The 27,957-nt window shown below is 43.4% G+C and overlaps 1 protein-coding gene across 10 annotated transcripts; it reads left to right on the top strand.

Moving 5' to 3' along the window:
* LOC147903284 (uncharacterized) lies at window positions 1–27,620 on the top strand. Of its 10 annotated transcripts, XR_015540814.1 has the most exons (11): window positions 1–924; window positions 1,114–1,636; window positions 1,757–1,916; window positions 2,022–2,112; window positions 2,194–2,265; window positions 2,347–2,972; window positions 3,072–3,138; window positions 7,462–7,571; window positions 23,612–23,671; window positions 27,191–27,310; window positions 27,477–27,620. XR_015540814.1 is itself a non-coding variant. In XM_087373044.1 (8 exons), exons 1-8 carry the CDS (start codon window positions 121–123, stop codon window positions 5,116–5,118), a joined length of 2,382 nt encoding a protein of 793 aa, XP_087229170.1. In that variant the 5' UTR covers window positions 1–120; the 3' UTR covers window positions 5,119–5,654. The 10 variants fall into 10 exon arrangements, 4 of the variants coding, with proteins under 4 accessions (XP_087229170.1, XP_087229173.1, XP_087229169.1 ...); XR_015540812.1 differs by having other exon boundaries at window positions 27,191–27,620; XR_015540813.1 differs by having other exon boundaries at window positions 23,609–23,671; window positions 27,191–27,620.
* Window positions 27,621–27,957: the final 337 nt, after the last annotated feature.

Below are 27,957 nucleotides of genomic sequence, written 5' to 3'. Positions count from 1 at the left end.
CACTTTGGGCCTGCAGACCTCGGAGCTTCCTGGCTATGGCGGTCCGCCTGCCCCCCTTGCTTTTCACACACGGTTGAAATCCTCCCCCCTCTCCCTTCCCCTTCCCCTCCCCTCTTTGCCATGGCCTCTGCTTCCCCCCTAATGCCTCCTTGCCCCAGCATTGATCCTCCCCCTCCCTCCGCCCCTTCTTCCTCCTCCTTGGATCATAAGCCTCACCCCCGGTTCAAGAACGCCTGGTCTCAGATCGTTCGCGGCGATGGTGAAACCTCCAATCCTCAGCCCGGCCCTTCCCAAAAGCAGCAGCAGCAACAACAGCCGCCGCCGCCGCCGCCTCAGCAGCAGCAGCAACAACAGCCGCAGCGGAAGCAGCAGAATCCGCAGCAACAACAGCAGCAGCTTCATCATCATCAGCAGCAGAATCAACAGCAGCAGCAGCAGCAGCAGCCGCCACCACAGAACCACCAGCAGGAGCAGCGGGCTGCTCTTGAAGCCGACACAGCTTCAGGAACGGCGGCAGCAGTAGAAGCAGCGCTTTCTTCCGCCTCTTCATCTGCAACGCCCGCTCCGTTGCAATCAGAGAAGAAGCATGTCGGCGATTTGCCCTCTCAGGATCCGAAAATGGGGATTGATGTACCCGATCGATCGGACGCCGACGCTTCGTTGGGGGAAAGCAACAAAGCTGATGCTGCCGCAACAGAGAACGCTAAAGTTTTCAAGCCCGCATGGCGTAAACCTCCCGCTAATGCTGGCCTATTCCCAGAGTCTGGAGCCGTGATGGGAGCTGTCTCTTGGCCCGCTTTGGCGGACGCTCGCACCAGCAAGTCATCGGAGCAGCCTAAACAGACCTCAGCGCCTGCGGCGGGTCCAAAAGCAGGCCCTAAACAATCCCCTGCATCACCGTCAAGCGAGGGTTCCACAATTCAGGTATTTCCCTGTTGGCTCTGTACAATGCAGTTTAGAGAAATTGACTAGATGCCGCTATAATGCCACCTGTGTGACGTTGTGTTCTTGGGGGATCACATCTGATACGTGTTGTTGGGAATACATGCCGAGATTATTTATAGGGGTCGCTATGTTTGCATGTCTAATGCTCTGCACTCGTTGAGATTCCAGGGATCTTACTCTGACTCTTCAATCCATGTGGGGGCTGGGAAGAATGGTAGCATCTCCCCCACAGCGACGAAACAGAAGTCATCTTTCAAGCGGGGGATCACAGGAAATGGCATGCCTACATTTTCGGCGCCTGCCATACCGGAAAGCGTCCCTGCATCTTCCATGGGCCATTCTGCACCCGGTGCTCATGGGCTACCTTCATCTCAGTCGGTGAAGAATACTGGGGAGATTGGAACGAAAGCGGTTCTGGCAAATGCAGCGAATGTTGATCACGGCCGTGTTTTTCATCATAGAGGGGAGGGACCTGGGCCTTTTAGTAACAATGCAGGGAATAGGCGCAATAACATTCGGGATCAAGGCAGGGGAAACCATGGCTTGCAATCTCATGGCAGGGGATATATTAATGGTAGGGAGAATGGCTTTCCATTGCCGCAACAGCGTGTTGGCCCCAGGAACCTACCTCGACTTACCCCTCCTTTCATGAATACCAACCCGGCATATATCAACGCAACAGGATTCCAGAGTAACGTTTTTCATCTTTGGAAGGGTTATGTTTTATTGTAACTCATGTCACATGATAAACCACGTGCAAATTTTTGCAACCGTAAGAGGGAGATTTGAATGCAAGCTAATGTTTGTGTAGATGCACGAGGTGGTATGTATTATATGCCAGCAGCAGCTCCGGATCCTATGCTTGGTGCTGCATATTTTGTTCCCCCTGCACTTCCAGGAGTGCTGATGCCTGGCCCTGACCTGATGACGTTAAGGGTCATGTTGTTGAAACAGATCGAATACTACTTTAGGTGTGTGGGTCGGAGACATCAGTGCCTTTACTAGTTTGCACTGCAATATATGTGTGGTTTCCCTTGACGGTGTGCATGGGTTTTGATTTCTTGTTTCGTTTCCAGTGTTCAAAATCTGTGTAAAGACATATATCTCCGATCAAACATGGATCATCAGGGGTTTGTTCCTGTTTCTGTAATTGCCAACTTCAATAGGGTAAGTTCTATAATATGATTTGGTTATACCATGTGCAAAGCTCGCGGTGAAAGTTTTCTGAAGCTAGTTTTTGTAACACAGGTGCGTACACTAACGCCGAACCCTGCTCATATTCTGGAGGCTTTGCGTAAATCAACAGTTGTAGAAGTCCAGGTATGTTGCTCCGCTTTGCTTATATGTGCATTATGTTCTCTGGCACTTTTGATTGTGAATATTAATATGAGGAAATCACAGGGTGACAGAATTCGCAAGCGTGATGACTGGGCAAAGTGGATACTACCATCAAGCCAGAAGGGATCAATGGCCTCAAGTGCCCCACGAGAAGATAAAAAGGAAAGTGCTAATTCTTACATTCCCACAAGGAACATCAAGGATTCCGATGGAGCCAATGATCAGCATAATGGTGCCACTATATTGGAGGAGGAAACTGTGCCGCATCCTTTAGAAAGATCAGAGGAGCCAATGGCTTTGCAAGAATCTTCTGTGAACACTGATCCTTACTTGCAGGCATGTACATCTGAAGTTAGGGGTGGTTTTGACAATGGACAGGCAAACTTAATTGAGAGGCTTAATGATCTAGGGGACGATACAAGTGCAACGTCCAGCTCTCTGCAGGCTGTGGCTCGATTTAATGTAGGAGACAATCGCGCTCATGATGAGTGCAGCTCTTCAATTTCAAATGACACAGGCCCACTTGAAGGAAGCAGTACGGGTTCCCATTGTATTACTGAGGAGCAGACACAAAACCTGTCAACATCAGATACATTATCACCCTTGACAGATGGAGAGACCTTTCAGCTGGATGGACAGCTTCAGCTCGAGCATTCTGATTGCAGGGACGCAAGATGTGAATCAAACAGGTTTAAGCATGGTTCCTTCTGCCCAATGCCTCTGACACAGTTCTATCCCTTATATTAATTGTTTTACTTTCAAACATTGCATGTTTATGTATGTAACAGCCACAACAATGAGGACGAGGATGCAAAATTGAAGGACAGAGATCAATTGCACATCAATGTGACCCAGGTACAGCTCGGCTCTTTCATTGCTGCATCTTAAGGAGTTCTCTTAGAAATGCGTAGGAGAATTGCTGAGCGCTCACTTTCGAACAGCCATTCTTTCAAATCTGAAATGAAGGTAAAAAATTGTGCAAACTTGTGCAGACGCCCACACGATACATGTTAAAGGAAAGTTGACTTGTCCATGTGCATGTCAAAGCTTTACATTAGGAAATGTGAGGAGTGCAGTCTTTTGGAGTTGAGTCATGTCTGCTTCCCAATTGGAAACCTTGTGAACTTGCCAAAAAGATGGCAATCCTTAAGATGAATTTGTGCATGAAGCCTCTAGCTTAGTAACTCAAAGAAATGAGCTTTAGACCTAGAGTCAAGCTCGGGAGCTGTCATGGTTGGTAGGGCTTGTATTCTTGTAGCTTGCAGTCCTCCTCAAGTTAAAATATATGAGCTCTTAAAAGGGTGTAAAGGTTTTTGTGTGGCTGGATTTATTCTATATGCTGTGGGAAACCATGAAGGCAACTTATCTGTCAACTTATCAGTGTTGGTATCGAATCTCCTCATTAATCCTCTTCTCTCTTATTGTTAGCGTGCCTTGCACATTAGCTTGCTGCCAAGTGGTAGATGCTGAAGTGTCAGCAGAGGATAGTATTGCACAATTGGAAGTGCATTAATTGGTTGAACTCGTTATTTTTTCAGACTTGTTGTCTGGTCCTGTGATGGCAGTACTTCTCATATAGGAAGCATTTTACAAGTTTTCTTCATGGACTTCAAGATGCCAGAGTTTCCAAGTTCATACCTGTTTTTCATGGACTGCCAAGATACAACTTTCAAAGCCCCCCCAGGTTTTGTCAGACTTCTACAAGTTGTCCATGGGTACCAAGATACCAGAGAACTTCAACTTTGGTTAATATCAAGGGCTTGTCAGTCTATCGTATGAAATTTTGCAACTGATGACAGATGATCTCTGCATAATCTCATAGAACAGTGGTATGTGCATGGATGTTTGACAAGAAATCTTGAAGAAGTGAGGTTTCCTAATTTCTAAAAATAGTATATTAATTTGGGTCCTTTCAGAATGTTTTGGCGAGCACTTGTCATTCCAATGATTCTTGATTTTTTTGCTAAAGGTTCTATCTGATGTTATAGTCAAAATAGCAGCACCTTAATACTACTAGGGCTTGCACTGGGAGAATGCGGTTACTGATTAGTATGTTTACCGTGCTTAAGTTCTTGCATGTGGTTGACATTTTGGTTATTTTGTTATATTCAGAAGTACTGGAGGCACAATACTGATTTGTCGAGAAAGAGCAATATTCCTGGCTTGAGATCATGATATCAAGTCCTAATTGCATTCTGTTTTGGCAATTTCAGCCTGCACATTAATTCCTCTCAAAGTTTTGCTACCAATCGGTGGAATCAGCACTTCTGAATTCCATTATTTGCCTCGGTTTGAGAGTGAATTGTTTTACTTTGTCTTACACTTGCATGCTGATGCCCTTTCCATTGGCATCAATGAAGAGCTTAATATGAAAAAGAGAGATCGATGCTTGACAGTTTCTCTTAGGTATGTTCTTAATAAGCAAATTGATAAATTATTTGTAAATCTGATTTGTATGATTAACATCTACTTAAACCCTAAAATGTGGCAACAGTAATTATGGAATGCTTACTACAGAAAAAGCCTTGTGCCTCTTGTTCAACAATATCTCTGAAAATATGGGGAATGCGTGTTTAGTTGACAAAGTGGTGATCTGAATACTGCATTGATCATGACTTATTTGTAGGGTTCTCTGAGTATCTTTAAAAAAAATGAACACAGATTTTATTAAGGGATTTGGTTTTGTTGGGTACATAAATAACAAAATGAAGAGTGTAAAAGTTTTTTGATATTGCTTTATTGTTGATGTTCTGGTATGCAGTTGTGCTGTTAACAATATCCAGTGAAAAAATGCAGGACGTCCAAGGTTTTCATGCCCAGAAAGGGGAAACATAACTAGTTATGCTTCAGGCAGAGATTTTCGTTTGGAAGGTCAAGACTATGTTGGGAAATGTCTGTGCTTTTGATATGTAGTACGAATCTTTCAATTGATTCCATGGGCTCAAAGAATAAGGGAGGTGCGACCGGCAGAAGTTTTTGCATTGCAGACATGGTATTTGACACAGTGGCAATGAGGAGTTGCAAATAAAAGAACTCAAGCTACGATTCACCTGTGTTTAGAGAGCAATGTGATACCCATGATTGGGTCGAAAATGATTATGATACTAGAGGCGTCTGATTATTGAAGCCATATTGGCTTCGAGCTGCTCTATGCAAATTTTGACCTGCTCAGACTCTGTCACCTATATGGTGATTTTACGTTGTACATTCTTTGTTTTGTAATTAAATTCAAGTGATTCTACCAAGGATATTTTCAATTTTGAGTTGTTCTTCAGCTGGGTCAGTCTTAGCAGCTCATCTCTGTTTGCATTTAGGAATGGGATATATTCTGAAGTTTCTCTTAAGAATGCCCATCCTCGTTCTGTCCGTCAACAACAACAGTAGAATGGAATCGGTCCTTTACGGAATATGGTCTGGAGTATGATTAGTAAATATGTTGTAGATAAATATTGGACAAAAATTTCAGAGATTCTAAACCCTTTGGTTCGTAGCATCAAATGTTAGAGGCGATTGGATTTTGTATTGACATTGTACTAGACGCTGAAGACCTGGAAATTTATGAGGCATCAGAAGTATTGCCTGTAAAAAAGACTAGATAAAATTCATGTTAAGGTTTTTTAAATGAAGTGTAGGGCTCTCAAATATATGGTGTGAGGATCTCAGGAGAGTTTAATCTTCTTTATCGAAGTTAGGCCTAACTATTCAAAGAGGCATCAGAAGTGGGGTGTATGATATAATTACAGGCCATAAGGCAGTCAAAAGCTTGAAGGCAAGTCTTTATCATACTTTTCGTAGTTTTATGAGAAGAATGAACCAAAGCTTATATGCTTTGTGAGTTGTGCATTAATTTATCATTATTATGATAACTCGGTTTTAGTTTTTTTGAACTGTTTCATTTGTCTTCAATGAATTAGTGCTACAGAATTTACGTCAAGCTCCCATGTTGTATTCATGGGCAGATTTAGTTTGTTTCTGATGCAGAATCACTTCAAGCTCTGATATTGTATCTATGGGTTTGATTTTACTGCCAGCCTCTGCCATTGACCTTCAAATGCATAGTTAAGCACCGGGAAGTAGATCTCCCATAGCCAATCTGTGGCACCTTGTTTCTTTTTTATTGTGCATTATGCATTAAATGCTTTTTGTCAAGGTTTAGAAGACCTCTTCATTCGTACTTGACTCCTATAAATCTCACCGTATTCCACGTTGATTATCTTGTCAAGGCTTAGAAAAGCTCCTCATTTCTACTTGTTTCCTATAAAATCTCACCTCTGTTCCATGTTTATCATCTTCTGAGTTGTCGAAGCTAGTTCTACCTAATGGATTCATTTGATAAATATCATATTGTAAAGCCTTATTTCTGTTGGCTACAAAGCTGGTTATTCAAGTCTGCTGCAATGCTCTTATGTCTACGTAATGGTTCCCCTCGTATGTTGTACTTGTGCCAGTAATGACTGGTGCTCTGGCTTTTTGGGAGCTGCTTGTGATGCTTTTCGTTATAGTTTGATGGTCGCAGATTCTTAATTTGTCAAGCCCTTTTTGTGTATCCACAATGGATCTCAAGTGTGGTCTGAGCTTCATGGTTTATTTGTGCTGGCTGGAGGAGGTAAAGTTATGCTTATTGGCTTCAGTAGTCATATTTTTTGGAAATGTGGTTGTAGAGGTTACAGCTTAGAGGCTGTTTCTAGGACCTACCATAGGTTGGCTTAAGAGTGTTTTCAAGCTAACAGGGGTGAGGGGTTTATAGCTTAAAGGTGTTTTTAGGAACTGCCCATAGGTTGGCTTGAGATGTTTTCAAGCTAACAGTTGGGTAAGGTAATTTCTTTAAATGAAACTATGGGCAAAGGAAGTTTCTTGAGTTTGTATTTGCCATGAACTTCCTTGGAATGCGTTAATCAAATTGATGTATTCGCTAGTTCAGATGGCAGATGGTTCAAAGGAACAAAATTCTAGACTCACTTTTTGGGAACTTTGCCATCTTGCTGAACAAACCAAAGCTCTAGGTTTGATTTACATCTTTGATCAGGTGTTGAATACTTTCTCTCTCTGGCACAGTCTGGTTCTTTTGAATTGCGAATAGAGACAGTGGTCCGTGGACTCATCTCATAGTGTTTCTGATTGCTGCTTTGAGGCCTGATTGCTTGAGGTGGGAGTAAACAGTTTTTTAATATGGTGCAGGTGCATCAAGGAGTTGGAACAAGAAACTCAGGGGGCCCTAAATCAGGACGGCCATGATAGTTGAGACGAGAAAGGCAGGCTACAGTGTGGAACTTGGTTATTGAGAAAAGGTATGAAACTGTGGTTCTGGATTGTGTTTGGCATCTTAATGCACAGGTACATTGTAGACATATTTCGTTTCTCTTTTTATTTTCTATGTATAAATTTGGACTTTAGACAACAAAAAGCTGAATTTGGATAATTGGATATATTCTAGTCTTACAAAGGTATATGGTTATATTTTGGAAATTTCAAGAAAACGGGCTTGTGAAGATTTTGTAAAGAAATTGATTAATGCTCGTTATTGTTGAGTTTTGTGGTTCGTTTGTCAATCTAGGAAATGCAGTTTATGTGAGGGAGGACGTACTGCTGTGCTGCCCATCTTAAATCAGCTGAACCCGTAGGCATCCTGATGTGGCCTCCTGTCATGTTGCTGTTAGCCTGGTACTTTGTATAGGACCAGGTCATGAAACTCCTGTGTCCAAGCATCTGTGGGTTTGGCGCACTGGAGTATCCCTCTCTACCTTGAAGTGCTTGCTGTGAAGGCACTGCGAGGGGGCTCTGTGGAACAATTCTGTGATCCTTTGCTGTCTAGCTGCGATCCTGTCTGAGATTAACTATGAATGGGACAAGATCACTTTCTGATATAGATCCTACTCAATGTATTGTTAGTGTGCGTGGCCTTGTAGGTTCAATAAGACAGACAGTACTAGGGTTATTACAGTTGTTTCACTATGACAATCTGTAGAACTGTTAGTGCAGCTAGTACTAGGGTAGTAGATAGTACATATTTCCTTGTACTTTCTTTAGTATGTTGCACTTGAAGCCTATGCTGGTTCTGTGCATGTGTGGTGAGCTGAGTGCTTTTGCAACTCAACAAAGTAGGGAGCTCCTCACACAGACTCTTGACACATTGAGGCATGCTTGCAGCTCGTTGTTCCTGCTGCAGCATCCTATTCATGAAGCTAATTGATAATTGTTTCACTCGTCAAACAGCAGACATTTTGCCGCCTATCTGAGTTTTTCTGTAGATCGCGGTGCTTCTGGCAAGCCTTCAATCGGGCCGTTTCTTCATTTGCTACCACGTGGAACTTGTGCGCTGTCCAGCCTGACCTCTTCTTGTGCACCGCCAGTTGAGCCTCTGCATCTCCTGTCCTTGTGCGCTGCCTCAGCAAGGAGTTGATCTGTGTGCGTCACTTTTGCCGATTCTGTACAACTGACCTGATTTTTGACCTAAAAACACTGTAGCCCCTTTCTGCCTATCATTTCCATATTGCATCTGCCCAGACGACATCTGCAATTTTTTGCATGACGTATAAGGTCTTTGGTGCAAAATTAGGGTTTGTGGACATGGTACATATTTTGCGTAAACATTTGGGCCTTTTGTACTCCTCTGCTAGCATTCAGTGCAGATTCATTCAACTTTGAGTTGCATTGTCGTACAAAATTTGGGTCTTTTGCATGGCGTTTTTCTTGGGGGGGAGCATGCATTAGCATTTTCAGTGAGCGTTTGGTGCAGTCAGTTGCATAATTGTGCAGTTACGATAGCAAATAATGATTATTTGGAATGCTGGCAGCTGAAGATAAACTTGATGGCACAAATATCCCATGTGGGCTGTAACCGGCCTTCAACAAACTAAAGGGCAGTAATCTTCATCTACTCAAACATAAACCTCATAAATAGCCACAATGCAAGCTTCAGTCACTTCAACCACTTAACAATACTCAGAAACACAATAGCAACAATGGGGAGGCTAGAATGCCCCTGCTCAGTGAAAACAATACACAATGCACCCATTAGCCCCAAATGCCTTGGCGCCCCTTTCGGTATTTATTTAATGCTTCTGAATGGAAATGCTTCTGGCATCTAATCCAAGTGCACCACTAGAATACCAGTAGCAAGGCAATCTCAGGTATCCACTTCTGAACTGACCCAACTGAAAGGCATTCATGCATCCAATCCTCTAGAAAACTGTGCTCAAAGCAGCCTCAAGGCTTTCACATGCATCCACACTGTCCTTGGGCCTTTTCCAGGAACACCCTTGCCTCTGGGTGCTCTCTAGAACCTGAGAGAGACCAGAAAGGACTGCAAAACACCACACATGCACTGCAAAATGCTCCAAAGCAAGAAATGCAAACAAAAGGAAGCCCAAGTCCAAATACCCGCTGTCCATGGTGGGGGGCGAGCTCAATCCTCACGCCTATCCCCTGACCAGGCTCCCAGCACGGTGCAGGTGACTTCCAGCTTCAGGGAGATGATAGAAGATGAAGAAAGAGAGCGGAAGGGGGCAAGAAATAGGCTGAAGAGGACACCGGCTTGCAGATCTGCCCCAAAGCCCCGACCTCGGGATCCGTGCCTCAAAAAATGCACCCTAGCAGCCCGTACAACAGTCTTGGGGGCAGCGCCTCTGTTTCGTACAGCCTGTAGGGACGGCAGCAAATGCTTCGTACCTTGCCTCGGAATCTGCACCAGCAACCGTACACAGCCTCGAGATGCAGATCTGCAGCAGGGCTGCCTTGAAAAGTGTGCAAGAGATGGAAGAGCAGTCAGAGCAGCAGCAAGGGCCAGCAAAATGCAACAAAAACTGAAGAGGGAGCTTTTGCTAGACTTGCTAGCCCCTAGGAGGGTGAGGGGAGAGAGATGCTAGGTGGTAGGACATACACCTACATGCATGACACTTGGTCCTTCATTAAAACTCTAACCCACCTGACCAAGGACAACGTTGGTTGTCCTTGGGGCCAACTTTTAGACCCCTCTCTAGTGCATATGCCTTGCCCTAAGGACCTAGCGGTGCACCTAGATTTTGCCCCTAGGGACTTCTAGGAAGTGTGCAATTCCACTAGCCAGTCCCTCACGGTCAAACCATTACTAGACCCAACCACGGTTAACCTTGGGTTAAGCGTGGGTTGAGTTACAAAGTACTTTACATCACTTTTTACGTCCCCATGACATGGGCATACATGTACGGGTGGCAAAAGATGTTTGGAACATTGTTACAGGTGTTCAACAATAGATCCCATCTACCGTACCTGTAGTCACTTTAGGGGGTGACAATGCTTCTATCTCTTCATTTCCCAGCGCTTCCATAGAATATGCTAGATGGATGGTAGGGGATGCATAGATTTATGCCTTAATTGCTTTGTGCGTGGAAAGATGCATAATTTCTCATATCAGTTCATGCAAAACATCTAAGGATGCTTGGGATACATTAGCCTCCTTGTATTAGATTTGCAATGAAGCAAGAGTTGCATTTTTGCGAAAGCAATTGGATGCCTTGAAGATGAATGAAGGAGAAAGCATAGATGCATACTTGGCTACCGTCAAAGATTGTCTACCATACTTAATGGACTTCTTGATTCTTACCAAGGTTTGCAACTACATTGAGGTGGGTACCCGGCTATGGGTAACCCCAACCACTACATTTTTCACCAGCTGGTCACTTTGCTGTTGCAAGAGAGGCAAAGCCGTGCAAACATGATTGCTTCTACTAACATTTTTATCTATCACAAAGGCAAAGGAAAGACACCTAGGAAATGCAAAAACAATGGTGGGAGCACATCTGATGCCAATATAAATCTTGAAAATAAAAAGTAGAGGTGTAACTAGTGCAGGAAACATGGACATGTTATCTCTGAATGTAGGAAGCGCATGGAATTTGAGAAGAAGAAAATACAGTCAAGCCTCTAGTCAGCGGATATTGTTAGACTTTTGTTGTCACATGCGAGTATTCCTTTGGTTCAAGATTCATGTGTGGCTGCCACTGATGCATTTAGTACTTGGTATTTTGGATGGTGGTGCTTCTAAGCACATCTCGTTATGCAAGCAATTGTTTACGTCTTTCAATAATGCTCTCAATGGAGGCGTTGTGACTTGTGCCAATAATGCTTCTTATGCATTGAAAGAAATCGGTCAAGCAGTATCTACACAAAAAATACAAGAGAAAACAAAAGAGAAGAAAAAAGAGGTTTAAATTTTTTTTTGAAAAACAAAAGGAAGACATACTTAGCAAGCAAAGCAACACTCATGTCGTCATCAGTGCCCAAGCATAAGCAGCTATACTGGACAATGATTAGATCACTAGATTTTTGGAATTTAGAACAACAAAACTTCTATTTTTGTATGATTGGATCTATTCTAGTCTTACAAAGGTATATCCAATCATTGTCCAAGATGTTTTGTATGTTCCAGGCATTGAAAAGAACCTCGTCTCTATTTCTGCTATTGCTACCTCTGTGTATCGTATTTTTTTTGATAGTTATTGGGTGTTATTTATGACATCAGAAACAGCAGCACCATTGCCATTATGAATAGAGGTCTTTATAGACTTGATACATATGTTAGGAAACTGTCGCAGAAGCACTTGCTCTGGATGATTCAGTACACTCACTAATGGCATGAGATTCCGACATTTAAATCTTCACAGTCTGGTCATATCACATTGACAAGGTATGGTTGTTCACCTTCATAAGATGCTTACATGTTTGTGAGAGATGCTTACTTGGCAAGACTTGAGGAGGATTGGGTTGTTAAAGAGTGTATGTTGCAAAGAGGTTCTGGGAGGAGCAACTGCCATAAATAATTCCGGCAGTATATCAAAAGCCCCTTGTTTTGCGCACTTGACCTTCTTGACAGTTAGATTTGAGTTTTAAAATCCATATTGTTAGAATCCCTTTGGATCGTTCTGAAATTTTATTTGCATAACTTTACCATGTAATCGTCTCATTCACTTAGTGTTAGTGCTGAAAGCACTTTCTATGGAGCTGGCCAATAAATGGATGGAGAACAAAATGTACCCATGGCAGTTTCTCAAGTCAACTCAATGGATAAGGAACATCTTTTACGCAACACCTTATACAGAGTTTAGACAGTTTCAACTTAAAAATTGAATCATTAGAAGTTGAATTTCTAGTCTGGATGAGTTACTTAAAACATTCACTTAATCTATTTTAGTAAAGGTTTTGAAACTCAAGCTAGGATGGATGTCACCCAATTGTAAATACTCCAAGTCAAAGTTCTAGCTGATCATTTTATTTGACCATGGAGTTCTTTATTTATTTGATTATGGTCAAATAGCTATTTTCTATTGGTCAAAGTATTGACTTCGGTCAAAGTTATTTAATCATGGTTAGGTAAGCCTAACCTTGGTTAGGGAGACTTGTCTTACACCAAGAGGGATTAATTGCGGTTAACCAGAGAACCATAAAGCTGACTACGTTCAGAGAATGTTGACTTCGGTAAGCCAAGAGGGATTAATTGCGGTTAACCAAAGAACCATAAAGCTGACTACGGTCAAAGAGTGTTGACTTTGATCATCGAGGCTTGGCTTTGACCAAGGAGGGTTGACTTCAGTCAACCAGTTATTCCAATTTTGGTATGAGAGGTTTTATTATAATTAAAGCCGCCTTGACCTCATTCAAAGCCCTTTATTTACAGTCAAAGAGGGTTGACCTTGGTCAACCAAAGAAATAATTGTTTATGTGCACATGTTTGCTTGGTGGCGATGCCCATAGAGACTAGCATTAGTCTAGAGTTCATTTATGCATGCAAAGCGCTTACGATTAATCAGTGCCATGGCTATGCACATTTAATTAATTGTTGCAAGTACCAAGAGGGGTTGAAAATCCAAGTGGTATGGAGCTTAGCAGGCAATCAGGAGGTGCCCATGTGATCGAGGGCTACGAAGGCTCCAGAACTGCCCTATGTGGCATGTAACTAGAAATCTAGTCTAGGAATTAGACACTCGGCATATTGCCAACTGTGGAGACTAGATCTCCTTTGTAACAGCAGCCTTGGAGCTGAAAGCTTGTATAGAAGTTTCTCAAGTAATAAAAATCTTCGGGTGGGTGGAGCCCGAGGATTGTCCTGGGCCCTGCTGCTCTGTGTGTGTGTGTGAGAGAGAGAGAGAGAGAGAGAGAGAGAATGTTGTTGGTTCAACATCAATCCAAATTAGTTGTCAGACCTATGTTTCATAGAGTGAGAAATTGGCATCGACGTTTTCTTTTTCTGGCACTTTGTATTGCTATTGCTATCAAGAAATCGGCATCGACATTTTCTTTTGCTGGCGCGTTGTATGGTATCAGAGCCAAGGTTCATAGCCTCCTTAGGCTGTGACGATCCAGCAAGAAAGCATCACGGAGCTTCTGAAATTGCTACGTGCAGATACGGTGCAGAGTGCTTAGTTTTGGATCGCATGCTGACGCTAGTCCATACACAGGTGTGAACCAGGGCTTAGCATAGGGTGTCGGGATATAGGCCAGCTACTCGTGAGGTGCCCCAAATCTGGGGTTGATTGATTGCGCGATGCCACGAAGAGGCTAGAGATGCAGTAAGGATTGTATCGTGACTAGGAGCAATGATCGAAGTGGGAGATGCCTTACGGAATTCAATGCTTTTGTTCATGCGTGAAGTGAAACTGAGAATTAGGCGGGGCTTATTGACTTATTGCAATTCTCTGAATTAGTCGTGTTCGTGCGATACCACACATGCCTTGAGGACAAAGCCTGAGTTTGACTGGCTTTTTCTTTGCTGGGAGCGGATGACCACTCGCGTATCTTGTACGCAACGATCAGGATCAGAGGGAATGACGTAGCAGGTGCAGATGTGGCCAGCTCGCTGACATGGTGCTGTCAGCTAGACGCTGACATGGCAGCACAGAGTGCAGAGATGACATGACAGTGCATGCAGACAGGGTGTCCGAATGGCAGCCCGAAGTCATCCCTTTGCATGTATCCTGTTTGTCATCTCTCCCATGTGGCAGTCAGATTTCTGCCCATATGGCTCATAGGTGGGGAGATAGCTGAAGTGGCCAGACACGTGGCATGCTGATGTGTCAACTGATGTGGCATGGCCAGCTAATCTGCTGATGTTGCAGTGCCTAGAGTGCTGACGTGGCAAACCTGCAGTTGACCCATGCTGGGTTAGGTACCCTGACCACAGTTGGTCTAGTTACAGTAACTAGTCTGCTCAGCTAACCAGACCACAGCAAACCAGTCTGGTTAGTTTAACCAGACAGTTAGTCATCCTGTTTCCCAAAAAAAAAAGAAGACAGTTTCACCTGTCATAGACAGTATTTACCTGTCAGAAAACGGAAGAAAAACAGAGAAAATCAGAGATTTGTTGAGAATAAAGAGAAAAAAAAAGCATGCCTTAGTGAGAAAAGAGTAGCCAGATGCACTCTGGGTGTTATTTGCAGCAACCAGAAAGGGGCAACACAACACATAAGGTCTAAAACATAAGCTTTGAGGTGACAGCCAGCAGTTTGCACAAGGCTGGATTAAGTGTGGATGCATTACACCTCTTGTTGAGGCATTTTCGTTTTGAAAAGAAAGGCTGAGTGCATTGGTTACATACACTCTATGTGAGAGTTTGTAAATCTCAGGTTAAGTTTGCAGTGATGGCTTCATGGGAACATGCTCATTCATCCCATGAGGGAACTACACATATCGTCTAGGTCAGGTAGGAAGAGGGCATGCAGTGTAACAAGGAGAGGTTTTACAGAGGACTACTTGCTCAGCCAGTACAGGCAAGAAGGGATCCTTTGTTTTGCCAATTGGTACAACCTCTTACAGAGGAAAGGACAAAGAAAGCTCCCTCTGGAGCACAACTTAGAAGGAGTTTGGCAGGAAGATATCCCTGAGTACAGCTCCTATTCTTCCTTTAAATGATGCATCTAGGAAGAGTAAGATGCCTCGTCATGAGGACGGCAAAAAGAGAAGAAGAAAGCCAAGAGAGAGTTCACATCCCAGGAAGAAGAAGGCCAGGCATAACCACAGCTCTTCGAAGCTCTTCTTCCTCTTCTTCAAGTTTCACCTCTTCATCTTCAGCTTCGTCTTTTTCTTTTGGTTCATCGAAGCAGAAGAAGTCATCTAAGGAAAAGCAGGTAACTAAGAAAGCGAAAACTAAGAAATTCAAAGAAGATAGGAAGCCTATCAGGTTGGCTGCATTTAATGGCCACTATGGTCGTATAGAGAAGGCCATGCAATTTATTAGGCAGTTTGATGCAACGTTTGGTACAAATTTTTTTTATGAGTCCTCCAAACTGCGCATGGTTAGCTTACACTTGAAACAACTAGTGCATGGTGGAATCTTGTGATCATAGTTGAAGGACTTCAAAAAGAACTTCTACAAACAGTTATGTCTAAACGGTATCGAGACCATTCCTTCTTAGATGGAAAAGTTTACATATGTATGATGGAGACACAGTGGAGATCTATAACCAAAATTTTGGGATGCATATCTCAGACTGTAAAAAGGTCCTAAAGTGACACGTCCCAGCACTCCTGAAACCTCTGATCTGCAAGCAAACACAAGAACACACACAACGTGAGAAAACTGAGCAGGTTGCTCACCACCCAACCATGACATCTACGGGATATGATCCCGAATCAGGAGATGTCCCCTCCGAGCCACGAGCTGAGCTACTGGCACGAACTCCCAACCAGATCCAAACCAGCCTGGTGTCCCATATCAGGTGGTGCTGTGAAGCTTGGGATCTGCTACTGGGCCTTGGGCTACGCTATGATGCAAGTGCGCGTCCGCGACTCGATCCAGGATCAGACCTAGCACGTGGGAACGAAACTTGCTCCCATCGGCTCCTTGAGAACTGAACCCCTGGGCCCCTTTTATAGACTCGGGCCCCAAGCGCCAAAAATAGCGAAGACCTCTAACTGGTTCGTACCCTTGTCACTCAACTCGAGAATCAAGCCTGCCTAGCTCTAAGCCTCCCCAGGCTACTTGAGCTAGTCTTGTGTACCCAGTACACGTCAGATACCAATCCGTGCACATGACATACTTCCCCTCCTCTAAGCTGAGCTACTGGCACGAACTCCCAATCAGATCCAAACTAGCGTGGTGTCCCATACCACCAGGTGGCGTTGTGAAGCCCTGGATCTGCCACTGGGCCTTGGGCTACGCTAAGATGCAGGCGCGCGTCCGCGACTCAATCCAGGATCAGACCTGGCAATTGGGAACGAGACTTGCTCCCAACTGCACACTGAGAACTGAACCCCCTGGGCCCCTTTTATAGACTCGGGCCTCGAGCGCCAAAAATAGCGAAGACCTATAAATAGTTCGTACTCTTGCCACTCAACCCGAGAATCAAGCCTGCCTAGCTCTAAGCCTCCCCAGGCTAACCTGAGCTAGTTCTGTGTACCTAGTACACGTCAAATACCAATAGCGAAGACCTATAGATAGTTCGTACCCTTGCCACTCAACCCGAGAATCAAGCCTGCCTAGCTCTAAGCCTCCCCAGTAACCTGAGCTAGTTCTGTGTACCTAGTACACGTCAGATACCAATCCGTGCACATGACAATTATGTAGACATCTTGACCTTTTATCTTGGTCAACTTGGAAAGGCTTTTCTTAAAAGAATAAGAAACTTCAAACCCATGGTTTTTAAAAAATCATTTAGAGCAATCATAGGCTATTTGTGGTTGTTGTCTAGTCAATAAAATGGGATTTGTATGTGTGAGAGCATATGTTGATACTATGGTCTATACCCACTGTTGGGTGTCGATGATGTCAGTGGGGATGCCATAGTAGCATGCATAATGGAGTTTATGGTTTTACTATCATGAGAAAGAAACTCCACTATGTGTAGTGTTTTTAGAGGATGAGTTAGGGCATTTTCTTGGATTCATAAGTGTGTGTGTGTGTGTGTGTGTGTACACACTTTTTTGGTAGAATCCAGTGTATTTATATTCTCATAAATTTACAAGATGGGAAGTCTCCCACACATTGAGATTAGACTCCAAAAGAGAGCCCAATGGAAAAAGTCAAAAACAGGTAGAGAACACTTCAAGGCTAGTAGCATCCAAGTCCCTTGCAGCAAAACTGTCATATAAGGATTGCTTGAGGGACATTCTGAAGAAAATATATGCCTGAGGAAACTGTTGACCCATCCTAGAATGCAATCTCTGTGTCCAAATGGTCCATAGTACCCAAAAGCGAGTCCAGTGAAAGAAGAGGAGGAATGGAGACATCTGAGATGAGAGGCATCCAAACATCCAGAAAAGTTTCCCAAATCTGATAGAGGGAAACCGAAGCCGCAGCAAATGAGAAATATGAGTGATCAATATGCGAGAGTGTGGGCAAGACCATAATAGGTGAGGAACTGTCTCACAGTAATGAGAACAACGGGGGCATGAAGGGGAAGCAATGCGGCGTGCTGCCGATTTCACCCCAATGGAAAAAGCTCCCACTATACATCTCCAAAAGAAAAGCCTCTGTTTCAATGGCAATTTGGCTTTCCAGATTTTCATGAGTCGTGATTGCCACCAAGATAGAGGCCTATCCAAATTCCAAAGAGTGTTGGCATGCTTGTCAATCCATGGCGGTGGAAGAAGAAATCTGTAGACCTTCGAGGAGGTCAGATTGTGCATTGAGAGCGTATGGGTAGCAGGAGGTAAGGAAGTCAAATTCCAGTGCAGTAATCTGTCCTGTACAAATAGTGGAGGAACCGGAACAAATGGCTGCAACATAGTTGAAAGTATTCTCCAAATGGACCTATGATGCAGACCCAAGGAGAATGTCCTGCAAGCTTGTGGAAATGAAAGCATACAACCTTGTTGATCCACCACATCGCCAACAAATCTTATGCCCAATTTCATGAGATTGTATGCTTTAATAGGTGCCTGTAAAGCGAGAGGCAATTCAAACACTTTGCTCCAATGGATGCTTTCCAAGCGAAAAGAATTACCATGATGAGAAGAAGCACCTGTCCATTTTGCATATGAGAGTTCTCTTCCAATCATGAATAAAAGCAGTAGAAACAGGGCAACCAGGAATTTTCCCCTGAAATGTGGTCATGACTGCTTCCCAGTGATCTGTAATCCAATGCCCATATGCATGGGACGCCATGTTTCCACACATAGCTGCTAACATAATAGCCCATGGCTGTTTTTGCTGAAAAAATCAGCAATCATAGTGCTCTTTCTTGCCAACATATGAACCTGGAGATTGAATATTTCAAGTCCTTAGTGAATTGCCTCCGGGAATTGCAAGCAGTGTACGTGCAAAGGCTGTCTTGTTGAATATTTCAAGTCCTTAGTGAATTGCCTCCCGGAGAGGCCAAGTGGACAAATGCCAGTATTCCAGCTTCTTGTTGATCTTTTGAAGCACCCATTTGAGCTGTTGTTGCGGGGTAATATTCCAGCCAATGGGGTAGCCTAGATGCCTCACGATAGTGTGGGAAGAGATAATGTGGCCTGGCCAGAGAAGTGCATGCCAATCAGCTTCTTTCAAAGCTAGAAGTTTTGATTTCTGAAAATTGATTTGCAGTCCAGCAGCAATGCCAAAGTCATTCAGTGTATGCATCAAGTGAGAAAGGTCACTTTGAGAATTCCTGGGCATAAAGTATGAATCATCAGCATATGCCTGTGCAAGAAATGACTGTGCCCCTGGAATTTGCAAGCCATGAAGCTGTCCTGTATCTGCAAGATAGTCCATATGCAACAGTAACAGATGGGTAGCAATGGCATACAGTAAAGAACTAAGAGGGCAACCCTGTCTCACTGAGTGGGTCATAGTCCAGGTTCTTGACAACCCACCACCAAGCAAGCACTGCGCCGTGGCCTGAGAATAGAGCCAGTAGATGATATGGACGAGCCGAGGGCCAAATCCCAATTTATGCATAGTCTGAGAGATAAAATCCCAATGGACAGTATCAAATGCTTTTGCAATGTCTACTTGCAGAATGAGAACATCTTGTTTAGAATATTTGGCATACTCAATCGCAAGCAAAGCATTGGAGATATTGTCAGTGATCTGCCTTTTGGGGACAAACCCATACTGTCTAGGATGAAGTCTTGCTTGTAGAAAGAAGCGAACTCTGAGGACAATCATTTTAGCAATGAGTTTGTAAATAACAGGCATGAGAGATATAGGCCGCCAATCAGCCATCGTCTCACACAAGCTTTTTTTGGGAATCAATTTGACTAGGCCATGTTTCCAGGATGGGGGAAGAGATTGTTCTGCCCAAGCATGATTGATCATTAGAAGAAGAGTGTTTTTGAGATCACCCCAAAATGCGCGGAAAAATTCGACAGTCAATCCATCCCAACCAGGAGAGCTGCATGACTCAAAGCATCATCTAGTTCACTAAGCATAAAAGGCTGCTCCAATGCATGAGCCTGTTCCCGAGACAATATGGGCTGGACATGCATAAGAAATTGAGACCTAGCTGCATCCACTTGCATCAGATGATCATGCTGAAGAGAAAGGAGATGCTGGAAATGACTAGAACATTGCGATTCCAATTCTGATTTGGAAGTGGTCCAGGTGCCATCATCTTTCTTGATCCTGCAAATATCCTCCTTTCGCCTATCCGCATGAAGACTTTTAAAAAAGGCTTTGGAGGAACAGCCCTTATCCAAAAGGGGTTTCATGCGAGCTCGGATTTGCCACTTCTTTAATTTGCGAAGATCATTTTGGTGGATGATATGAACCGCATAAGCACAAGAATCGTGTTCAGAAGAGGTAAGCTGCCTATGAGAACTGATTGCATCCATTTGCTGCTTGTGAGACTGAGCCCATTTCAGCTTGAGCCTGAGGTTTCCCATGTAACGCCGTCCATAATCGTGTTCAGAAGAGGTAAGCTGCCTATGAGAACTGATTGCATCCATTTGCTGCTTGTGAGACTGAGCCCATTTCAGCTTGAGCCTGAGGTTTCCCATGTAAGCGATGAGCAAGACTGATCCAAGCAAAATCCATATCCTCCTGAGCATGTAAGAGGAGGGGACGGACAGCCACTCTCACCATGTTCTGAAATTGTTGATGAAGCAAATAAGCACTATTAACATGGAGCAGGCGACAACCAAAAAAAGGAATATCATCTGTCAGATGTGCTATTGATAATGTCAAGCATACTGGAAAATGATCAGAGAGCAAGAGGGAATGATCAACCCAAAGTGTACATGTAAAATCAGCATACTGCTGAGCATGCAGCAAATACCATCTGTCAAGTCGAGCCCAGTAATGAGTAAAGGCATTGTGATGATATGTATAACCCATATCTCTGTCCCTTGTTGAGAGCCATAAATCTTCTGCATGCAGGGGTGAGAGCATATCTTCCCAATGTCGAAGCTCAGTGGGGATCATGTGAGAACGATGAGTGGTATTGTCTTGAGTGGCAGGCGAGTTGTTGAGGTCTCCACACAAAAAAGCATTGGACAGCCATGGATATTGTTTGAGGGAGTCCCACATTTGAGCTCTTGTCGCAGAGGTTTGTGAGGCATAAACAGATGCTATTTCATAGAGATCAGCCTGCCAGATGCACCTGATCACCATCCATCGACCCTGAGGGTCATTGTAAGCAACCGTGGGCTGCATATCATGTTTTACCAGCATGCAGACCCCCGAAAAGTGCATTGTACCAGCATAAAAAATATCATAACCAGCATAGTGACCTTGCTGACCAGCCAAGAAGTGTTGGTTGTGTTCCTGCAAAGAGATCACATCGGGATGCATTCTATGTATATTAATGCCAGAAAAGTCTCCACTTATTGACATTGCAAAGACCCTGAACATTGTATGTAATGCAAGTAATTGAAGTAGACATAGAAGATATGTACAGTCAAACCAAAAAGCAGAGTAAAGTATAAGTTGTCAGGCCTCAGCCATGACATCAACATCCACCTGGCCTCCTGGATCATTAGCTCTATGATCCTCATCATTGTCACATACTAGGATGCCCCTTTTTAACACCTCAACCCACAGTTGAGAAGCAAGGCTGTCAGCGGGGGTAGAGGTTTGACCAGGGGTAGAAGTTGAAGCATCCCAATGGCGAGATTGTAATGGACGTGGTTTGAGAGCGAATACCTTTTTGGGTTGCTGCCAGGCACCCTGGGTAGAGGCATGAGATTCTGAAATTTTGCCCTTCCTCTTATCCTTTTGCTTAGCTGAAACCTGAACCACATTTTCTTTGGAAGGGACAGATTTGGATGCGACATCACCCAGTTTGGTAGGCATAGCCTTAGACCCCGGAGCATAAGTAGGGGGAGGAGTATTTTCTGGAGCAATAGCTGTAGGTGGGAGCTGATGCAAAACTGCAGGACACTGTGAGGCTATGTGGCCAAACTTATGGCATGTGAAACAAGCACCTACAAAAACTCCCCATTTCAAATCAAAATATTTTTCACCGAGGGGAACATCCTCCACTTCTACCGCAATGGAAGGAGGGGTTGGGTGATTTGTATCCCAAAGAATACAAAAGCGATTGCGATTACCCGAAGGACGGGGTGGGCATACAACTTGCCCCAAAGTGGCTGCCAAACTTGGTAACTCAGCCCTCATATAGTCCGAAAAATCCAATACCTCAACCCATACGGGGCAGTGATGTCGAATGAGGCTGTGGTAATCCTTATTTGGCGACCATGGCATGACATGCACCATTTGTCTGCCATAGAATAAGGGCGACATCTCCAATATCTGCTGACGATATGAGGCATCCGAAAAATGCACTTCATAAAAACCCCTGGAAGCAAAGTATACTCCTTCAACAAAGCAGCCTCCCAACAATGCCTGAACCCACTGGGCCACATCATTGGCTGAAGGTAACTTTCTTGGGAAAAAATGATAACTGCTTGCTGAGAGAACTTTCGAAGAGGAGCAACCAATGAAGGCAGCTTCAACTTATATTTGATGGCCGGGGGAGGTTTGGCCCACTCCTTCCGATTGTGATGAAATTCATTTTTAAGCATGTCATAAACATAGTGAGCATCTACAGAATCTGCAGTAGAGAAATCAACTTGCTGTCTTTTGGAGTCTCGGGAAGACTCCTTGCGAGAGGAACTTTTGAACTGGTCTTCCATGAAGAGAAGCAGGGCGGGATTGATGAAAAGGCGGAAGCAGAACAGAACTGTACGGACAATGAACGGGGTGGAAGTGCAAGCTGTACGGATTGTACGGATGTACGGAAGAGGGACTGCGGGGGTTGAGTCATACGGAAGGCGAGAAGGTGCGCAGAGGCTATACGGAATGTAGAGAGGAAAGGGGCTGCTGACGCAGAACGGCGAGGCAAGCTGTGCGGAACAAGACGGAAGGTACAGAAATACGGCGAGGCAAGCTGTACGGAAGGTACGGGAAAGGACGAGCAGATGTGGCCAGGCTGCACAGGGAAGAAGGGAACTGTCTGTACGGCGTCCGTTCAGCTGTACGGGCAAAGCGCGGGGCTGTACGAAGTGCTGATGCAGACCTGTACGGGGGCTCAGGGAGGCTGAGCAGCAACCCTCACGACCTCCTCACACACACACACACCAATACACACACACACACACACACACACACACACACACACTTACCTCTAAAAACACAACACTATATATATATATATAGAGAGAGAGAGAGAGAGAGAGAGAGAGAGAGATGTGTGCGCACACACACACACACACACACACACACACATATATATGAATCCAAGAACATACCCAAACTCATCCTATAAAAACACAATACTATATATATATATAGAGAGAGAGAGAGAGAGAGAGAGAGAGAGAGATGTGTGCACACATCTATTCTCCCTTCTCCTATTTGTAATCTATCTTGATCTATTAACCCTTGTCCTCCTAATATGGGGCTGATGGGTGGGACAATGATCTCCAACATAAATCACCAAGGGGAACTTTTCAAAGACAAAAGATGAGACTATGTGTGTTTGTGTTGAGTACAAAGGCTGGAACACTGAAGTGTAAAAAATTGTTGTCCTTCGCCTAGAATGGATGACTTGATGGATTTTGACTTTAAGTTGCAAAACATTTCATGAAGCTTGATTTTAGGTTAGGGTATCTTCAGATTCGAATCAAGGCAAAAGATGTTGCCTAAAAAGGATTTTGGACCAAATATGGTTAGTATAAGTTTCTGGTTTTATCTTTTGGACTCTAATGCTCTTGCAACCTTCCAACGGATAACAAACGAGCTTTTTATTGCAAATATGGAGAAATTTTTTGTTTGTTGTCTTGCTAGATGATTATCAGTGTATAGTAAATAATTGAAAGAACATGAGCAACTACTTAGATTGTCTTAGAGATACTAAGACATAAAGGTGAAAGGAAAATATTCCAAATGTGATTTTCTAAAAGATGAATTTCTTTGTTTTGGTCATTTGATTAGCAGATGGGCTGCGGCAATATCTAGAAAGTGGTGGAACGGCTATTTCCTAGAATCCTTAGACAGGTAAAATCATTCCTAGTTTTGTAGGGTTGGTTTGAAAGTTCAATAATGAAATGTTTCCACCTGATCTAGTCAAGTGATTGCGTGATTGCATTTTTCTCATTTACCATGCCTTTGTTGTTTGTGGTGCAATACTAACATAACCTATTTTCTTTTGCAATGTAAAAACATGGATCTAGCTAGTATACACAAGTGGACCCTCTTTGATAGCTTAATCAGATAGTAAACACTCAAGGGAAGGCTTACTACTGCCTGTCGCATGGAAACCTACATGACAGTTCTCTTATTGGGAACAAATGCCATCTAAGTCTCGAGGGTGTGGACTAGTGGATACATGATTGAGAAATACAGAGGTTTGGGAGAGACTGAAATGAAATCATTTAGACTTCACAAGTAGTTGTAGCTTGAATGAAGAGATTTGGACTACTTTTTGATTAGCCTTCTCCTTTAGTGCTAGCCTTCGTCATGGCTGAATTTGCCCTTCGCCTCCGGAGTGCCGATAGAAAGTCAGTACGAAGACTTTGTATAAATGGATGCTCAAGTATGTGTGGGTGTGTGAATTTGTATGTGTACTATGGTCTACACCCATTGTTGGGCGCTGATCGGGATGTCATAGTAGCTAGTCCTTGCCATGTGTGATGGAGTTATGGTTTTTAATCTTATGAGTGACTATCGTGAGATTGAGACTGCACTATGTTGTGTTTTTAGAGGATGAGTTTGGGAATGTTCTTGGATTCATCTAGGTATACACACCTAAATAGACCTGTAGGAGAGGATGGGTCTTACAAAACTAAAACCTTCTTGATGTCTTTGTGTCAAGTTGTAGAGGTGGTCCAAAGGACATTTGTAGTATTTATATCGTATCTATATCCCTAACATAAAATGATAAAGTAATCAAGATACTTTCACTCGAATATTCAAACCATAAAGAGAAATTGCGACACTGTTGGACGACCAAAATTGACTCTATTATGGACAAAAGACTATGACGGACTCAATACTATGGCTCATCTCTATGGAGGATTTTTGCCATTACAAGACTCCAAAGTACTATAGGACAGCCACTTACGGACGACTCTAATGAAGGAAGAGAGCTTTCACTCTGTTAAATAGTTACTTAATAGAAGACTTCACCGCCTTAACTTTCAAACTGCTTCATGAATGTAGAGGCCATTGTGTAATTCGATTTGCCAGCCATGCTAGCTTCACTTCCACGGTGAAACCAGCCAATGCCAACTTCGTGCCATTCTTAGCCTCCGCGAACCAATTAGAAGACACCAATCACCATGCAATTGTATATCACCAATCATATACCCATAAATTAAGAGGCCTTGTAATCAAAGGTTCTCCATAGTTCCCACACAATCTAACCAAGGCCCCCCAACGAGGATTTTGCCAACAACATTCAAGTTTGATAAATGGGAGTTGCGATATTAAGAACCCTATGCTTTTAGCTATAATGTGGCCTAGAGGCCTTGTAAATAGTTAGAATATGTATTTCAATGTCATGACGGGCTATTATTGTAATCAATACATTGGTTGCACACAAACTCGGCTAAATCAGACTAAAAGCACTCTGAACCTTAATTGAAAACCCACATTTAAAATAAGAGAGTCACTTTCTATACTCTCGGCTACCCAAACGTTCTGCTCACTTTCCCAGCCTGAATTTCATCCTATCAGTTATTGACAGCAGACATCTTGGCCCTGTACATGCAGTGGTCTGCTCTTGTCAGACTGAACTGCCCAACTGTTGCAGGATGGATTGCCTCTGATCACACTATCTCCCTATGCCCTTCACCCTCAGTGGTGATTGCAGGCGCACTATGCTGGTCTTTCCCAGCCCATTGCCCCACCAAATGGGCTGATGACTGGGCTCAGTCCTGTCAGGGCAGAGAGTCAACCCTAAACATGGACAAGGGTGGCCCATGTGGCTTCCCTAATTACAATCTAAGAAGAACGTCTATTTGCAGCCCATGTTGCAGCCAGATTGCCTACATGGGAGCCGCATTTATCCTATCCTATGCCGTATGTCATCCTCATATGGGGGCTTACACTTGGGGAGGTGACCATTTAATTCGAAGACCTTTCACCAACCCGTTGTGGGCTAACACACACGTGTCGGTGCAGATGCTCCATCAGATCTTGTGGAAGGAACAAGGCGAAGGTGTCTCCAAACTTAGGTCGTGCAGCTCTTGTTTTTCCAAATTCGGGCTCCGTACAAGCAAACCATCTTAAAACATGGGTTCTTTCTGTGCAGCATAGAATAGGTGCATCTGTGAGCCCCCATATGAGGAGGACATGGGTTCAGTGGACCTGAGTATGGCCTGGAGTAGTTGCCTACAGCATGGCTGGCTCCATGATGTGATTGCCCTGCCTGGGGCAATCCCTAGAGTAGTGCAACGATCAGGAACAGTGCATGAATGAAGATCTGCAGCAGAGAACAGGCCCATAATAGGCATGTTTGATGGATGTCTAGGAAAATGGCTAGCCTTGAGTTTCCTTTACTTGTGGGGGATTAACAGAAACTGAGTGTGAAGTCCATTTTATGAGTAAATGCTCAAATCTGTGTGTTTATTGTGGGAACACATGCTTATACTATGGTATACACCCATTGTTGGGCACTAATGATGGTGGGAACGTCGTCATAGCGAGTCCCTGTTATTGAGAGATTAATGGTTTATAACCTTTTTGGTAGATTTGGGCGTGTTCCTAGAGATACATTGCTACCCTATTAGAAGGCATGCAAATTTCATTTTGTGAAGTTTTTGTTTGAGTTGCAGCCTAGACCCTAAATTGTTTGAGCGTGTTTTTGTTTTCATTTGGGCGTGTTCCTAAACCCTAAATTCCTTCAATTCATAGTAATGTGTTGCCCTAGAAGCTATTTTTTTTGCTAGAACTACTTGTTTAGGAGATTAAAATTAAATACTTGTCTTCGTTTGATGAACATAATGTGGAATTTTTTTTGATTAGCTGCCTTTTCTAGTCATAGGTGAGTCTAGCTTCACCTCTGGAGTGTTAAACAAAAACTCAGTATGAAGACCTTTGTATAACTGTACGGTCGAGTATGTATGTGTGAGAGCATATGTTTGTACTATGGTTGAGGTTGGTGGGATGTCATGACTGTGATGAAGTCGAGACTGCACTATGTGTTCTGTTTTCAGAGGACGTTCATGTGTTGTATTATGGAAAGGTCCATTGAGGATGATAAAATGTGTAATTAGAAATGTGTGGCATTTTGGTTGGTACAAACTAAAAAGTCTAGCCAAGATTTCACCCACGAAAGTCTATTGGTGACATTATTTGTACCACGTCCCCCCATTTTTAGTCAGGTTTAGGCTTTTTCCTTGGGAGCTCAGTTGAGCTCCATCATTTTGCGTTTTGTGTGCTTCTAGACTCCTCTTTCTTGCGGTCCCACTCCTTTGATGGTCAATTGTGTACATAATTTTTTCAAGGCTTCATTCTGATTTATTTCGGTATGTGATGGCTTGCTAATGGAGCCACATTTTGTGCCTTTTGTAGGATTCATTACCTTCATTTGATGTGAGAGCCCAGCTGTTCCTCTCATTCACACATTTGAACCTTGGGGCGGCTCTAATACATGCATAGGTCTTCATCCCCAGCAGATTCAGAATAAATAAGGTGATGTTCACCACCAGAATTAAAGTTTTGGAGGCTAAAGACAGCCCCAAAAATCAAGTCTTTACAGCTGGTTTCTATTAGTTTCAGCATATGGCACTGATCCTGACTTTATTTCTTGCACAAATTTCAAATTTTGTGCTGATTATGAAGCCCCATGCGTGGGCAGGGTTTGAGACTTGATGTGTAGTAATCTTCCGTTCTTACCAGCAACGATCAGATTTTGCAGTCTGCTGTTTTTAACATAAATTTGAAGACCATTTCAGAAGTTTTCCTGTCACCTTAGCGGACATGCAGTTCTATAAGAACCAAGTGGTGGCCAGCTGCTGTAGCAGCTACTTTATTGCTTGTTCTATAAGAATTTTAATTTGTAAGATTGGATATATTCTAGTCTTGTGAATATATATATAAATTTAAAGACCATTTCAGAAGTTTTTCAGCTCCAAGAAATCTTGGCATTCCATGTGTGAAAAGTGAAAGTAAGAAAAGGCTTTGTGTAGTAAGATTCAGTATCCTAGCCTTTTCTTCACTATTTTTGAGTGGTCCGTTTATTTTTCAATTGAGGAATAGAATACAAGGGTACAAAACAAGCAAATATCTTAAAATATGCCCTAAATGCCTGTCATTGTGATGTCGAAGCACATGAATTG

The sequence above is a fragment of the Dipteris shenzhenensis genome, chromosome 3 (genome assembly GCF_047967505.1).
Source record: "Dipteris shenzhenensis isolate YYH24624 ecotype China chromosome 3, Dip_SZ_1.0, whole genome shotgun sequence".
In the NCBI taxonomy this organism is placed as follows: domain Eukaryota; kingdom Viridiplantae; phylum Streptophyta; class Polypodiopsida; order Gleicheniales; family Dipteridaceae; genus Dipteris; species Dipteris shenzhenensis.
Note: the sequence above shows the minus strand (reverse complement) of the source record. Positions and strands in the feature narration are given on the sequence as shown.

What these genes read in the sequence shown, in the direction of transcription:
- LOC147903284 (XM_087373043.1), top strand. Translation starts at nt 121, where the DNA reads ATGGCCTCTGCTTCCCCCCTAATGCCTCCTTGCCCCAGCATTGATCCT. An exon ending in CAGATCGAATACTACTTTAG is followed by an intron (nt 1,917 to 2,021) that starts GTGTGTGGGTCG and finishes TTTCGTTTCCAG; the next exon opens with TGTTCAAAATCTGTGTAAAG. An exon ending in TAATTGCCAACTTCAATAGG is followed by an intron (nt 2,113 to 2,193) that starts GTAAGTTCTATA and finishes TTTGTAACACAG; the next exon opens with GTGCGTACACTAACGCCGAA.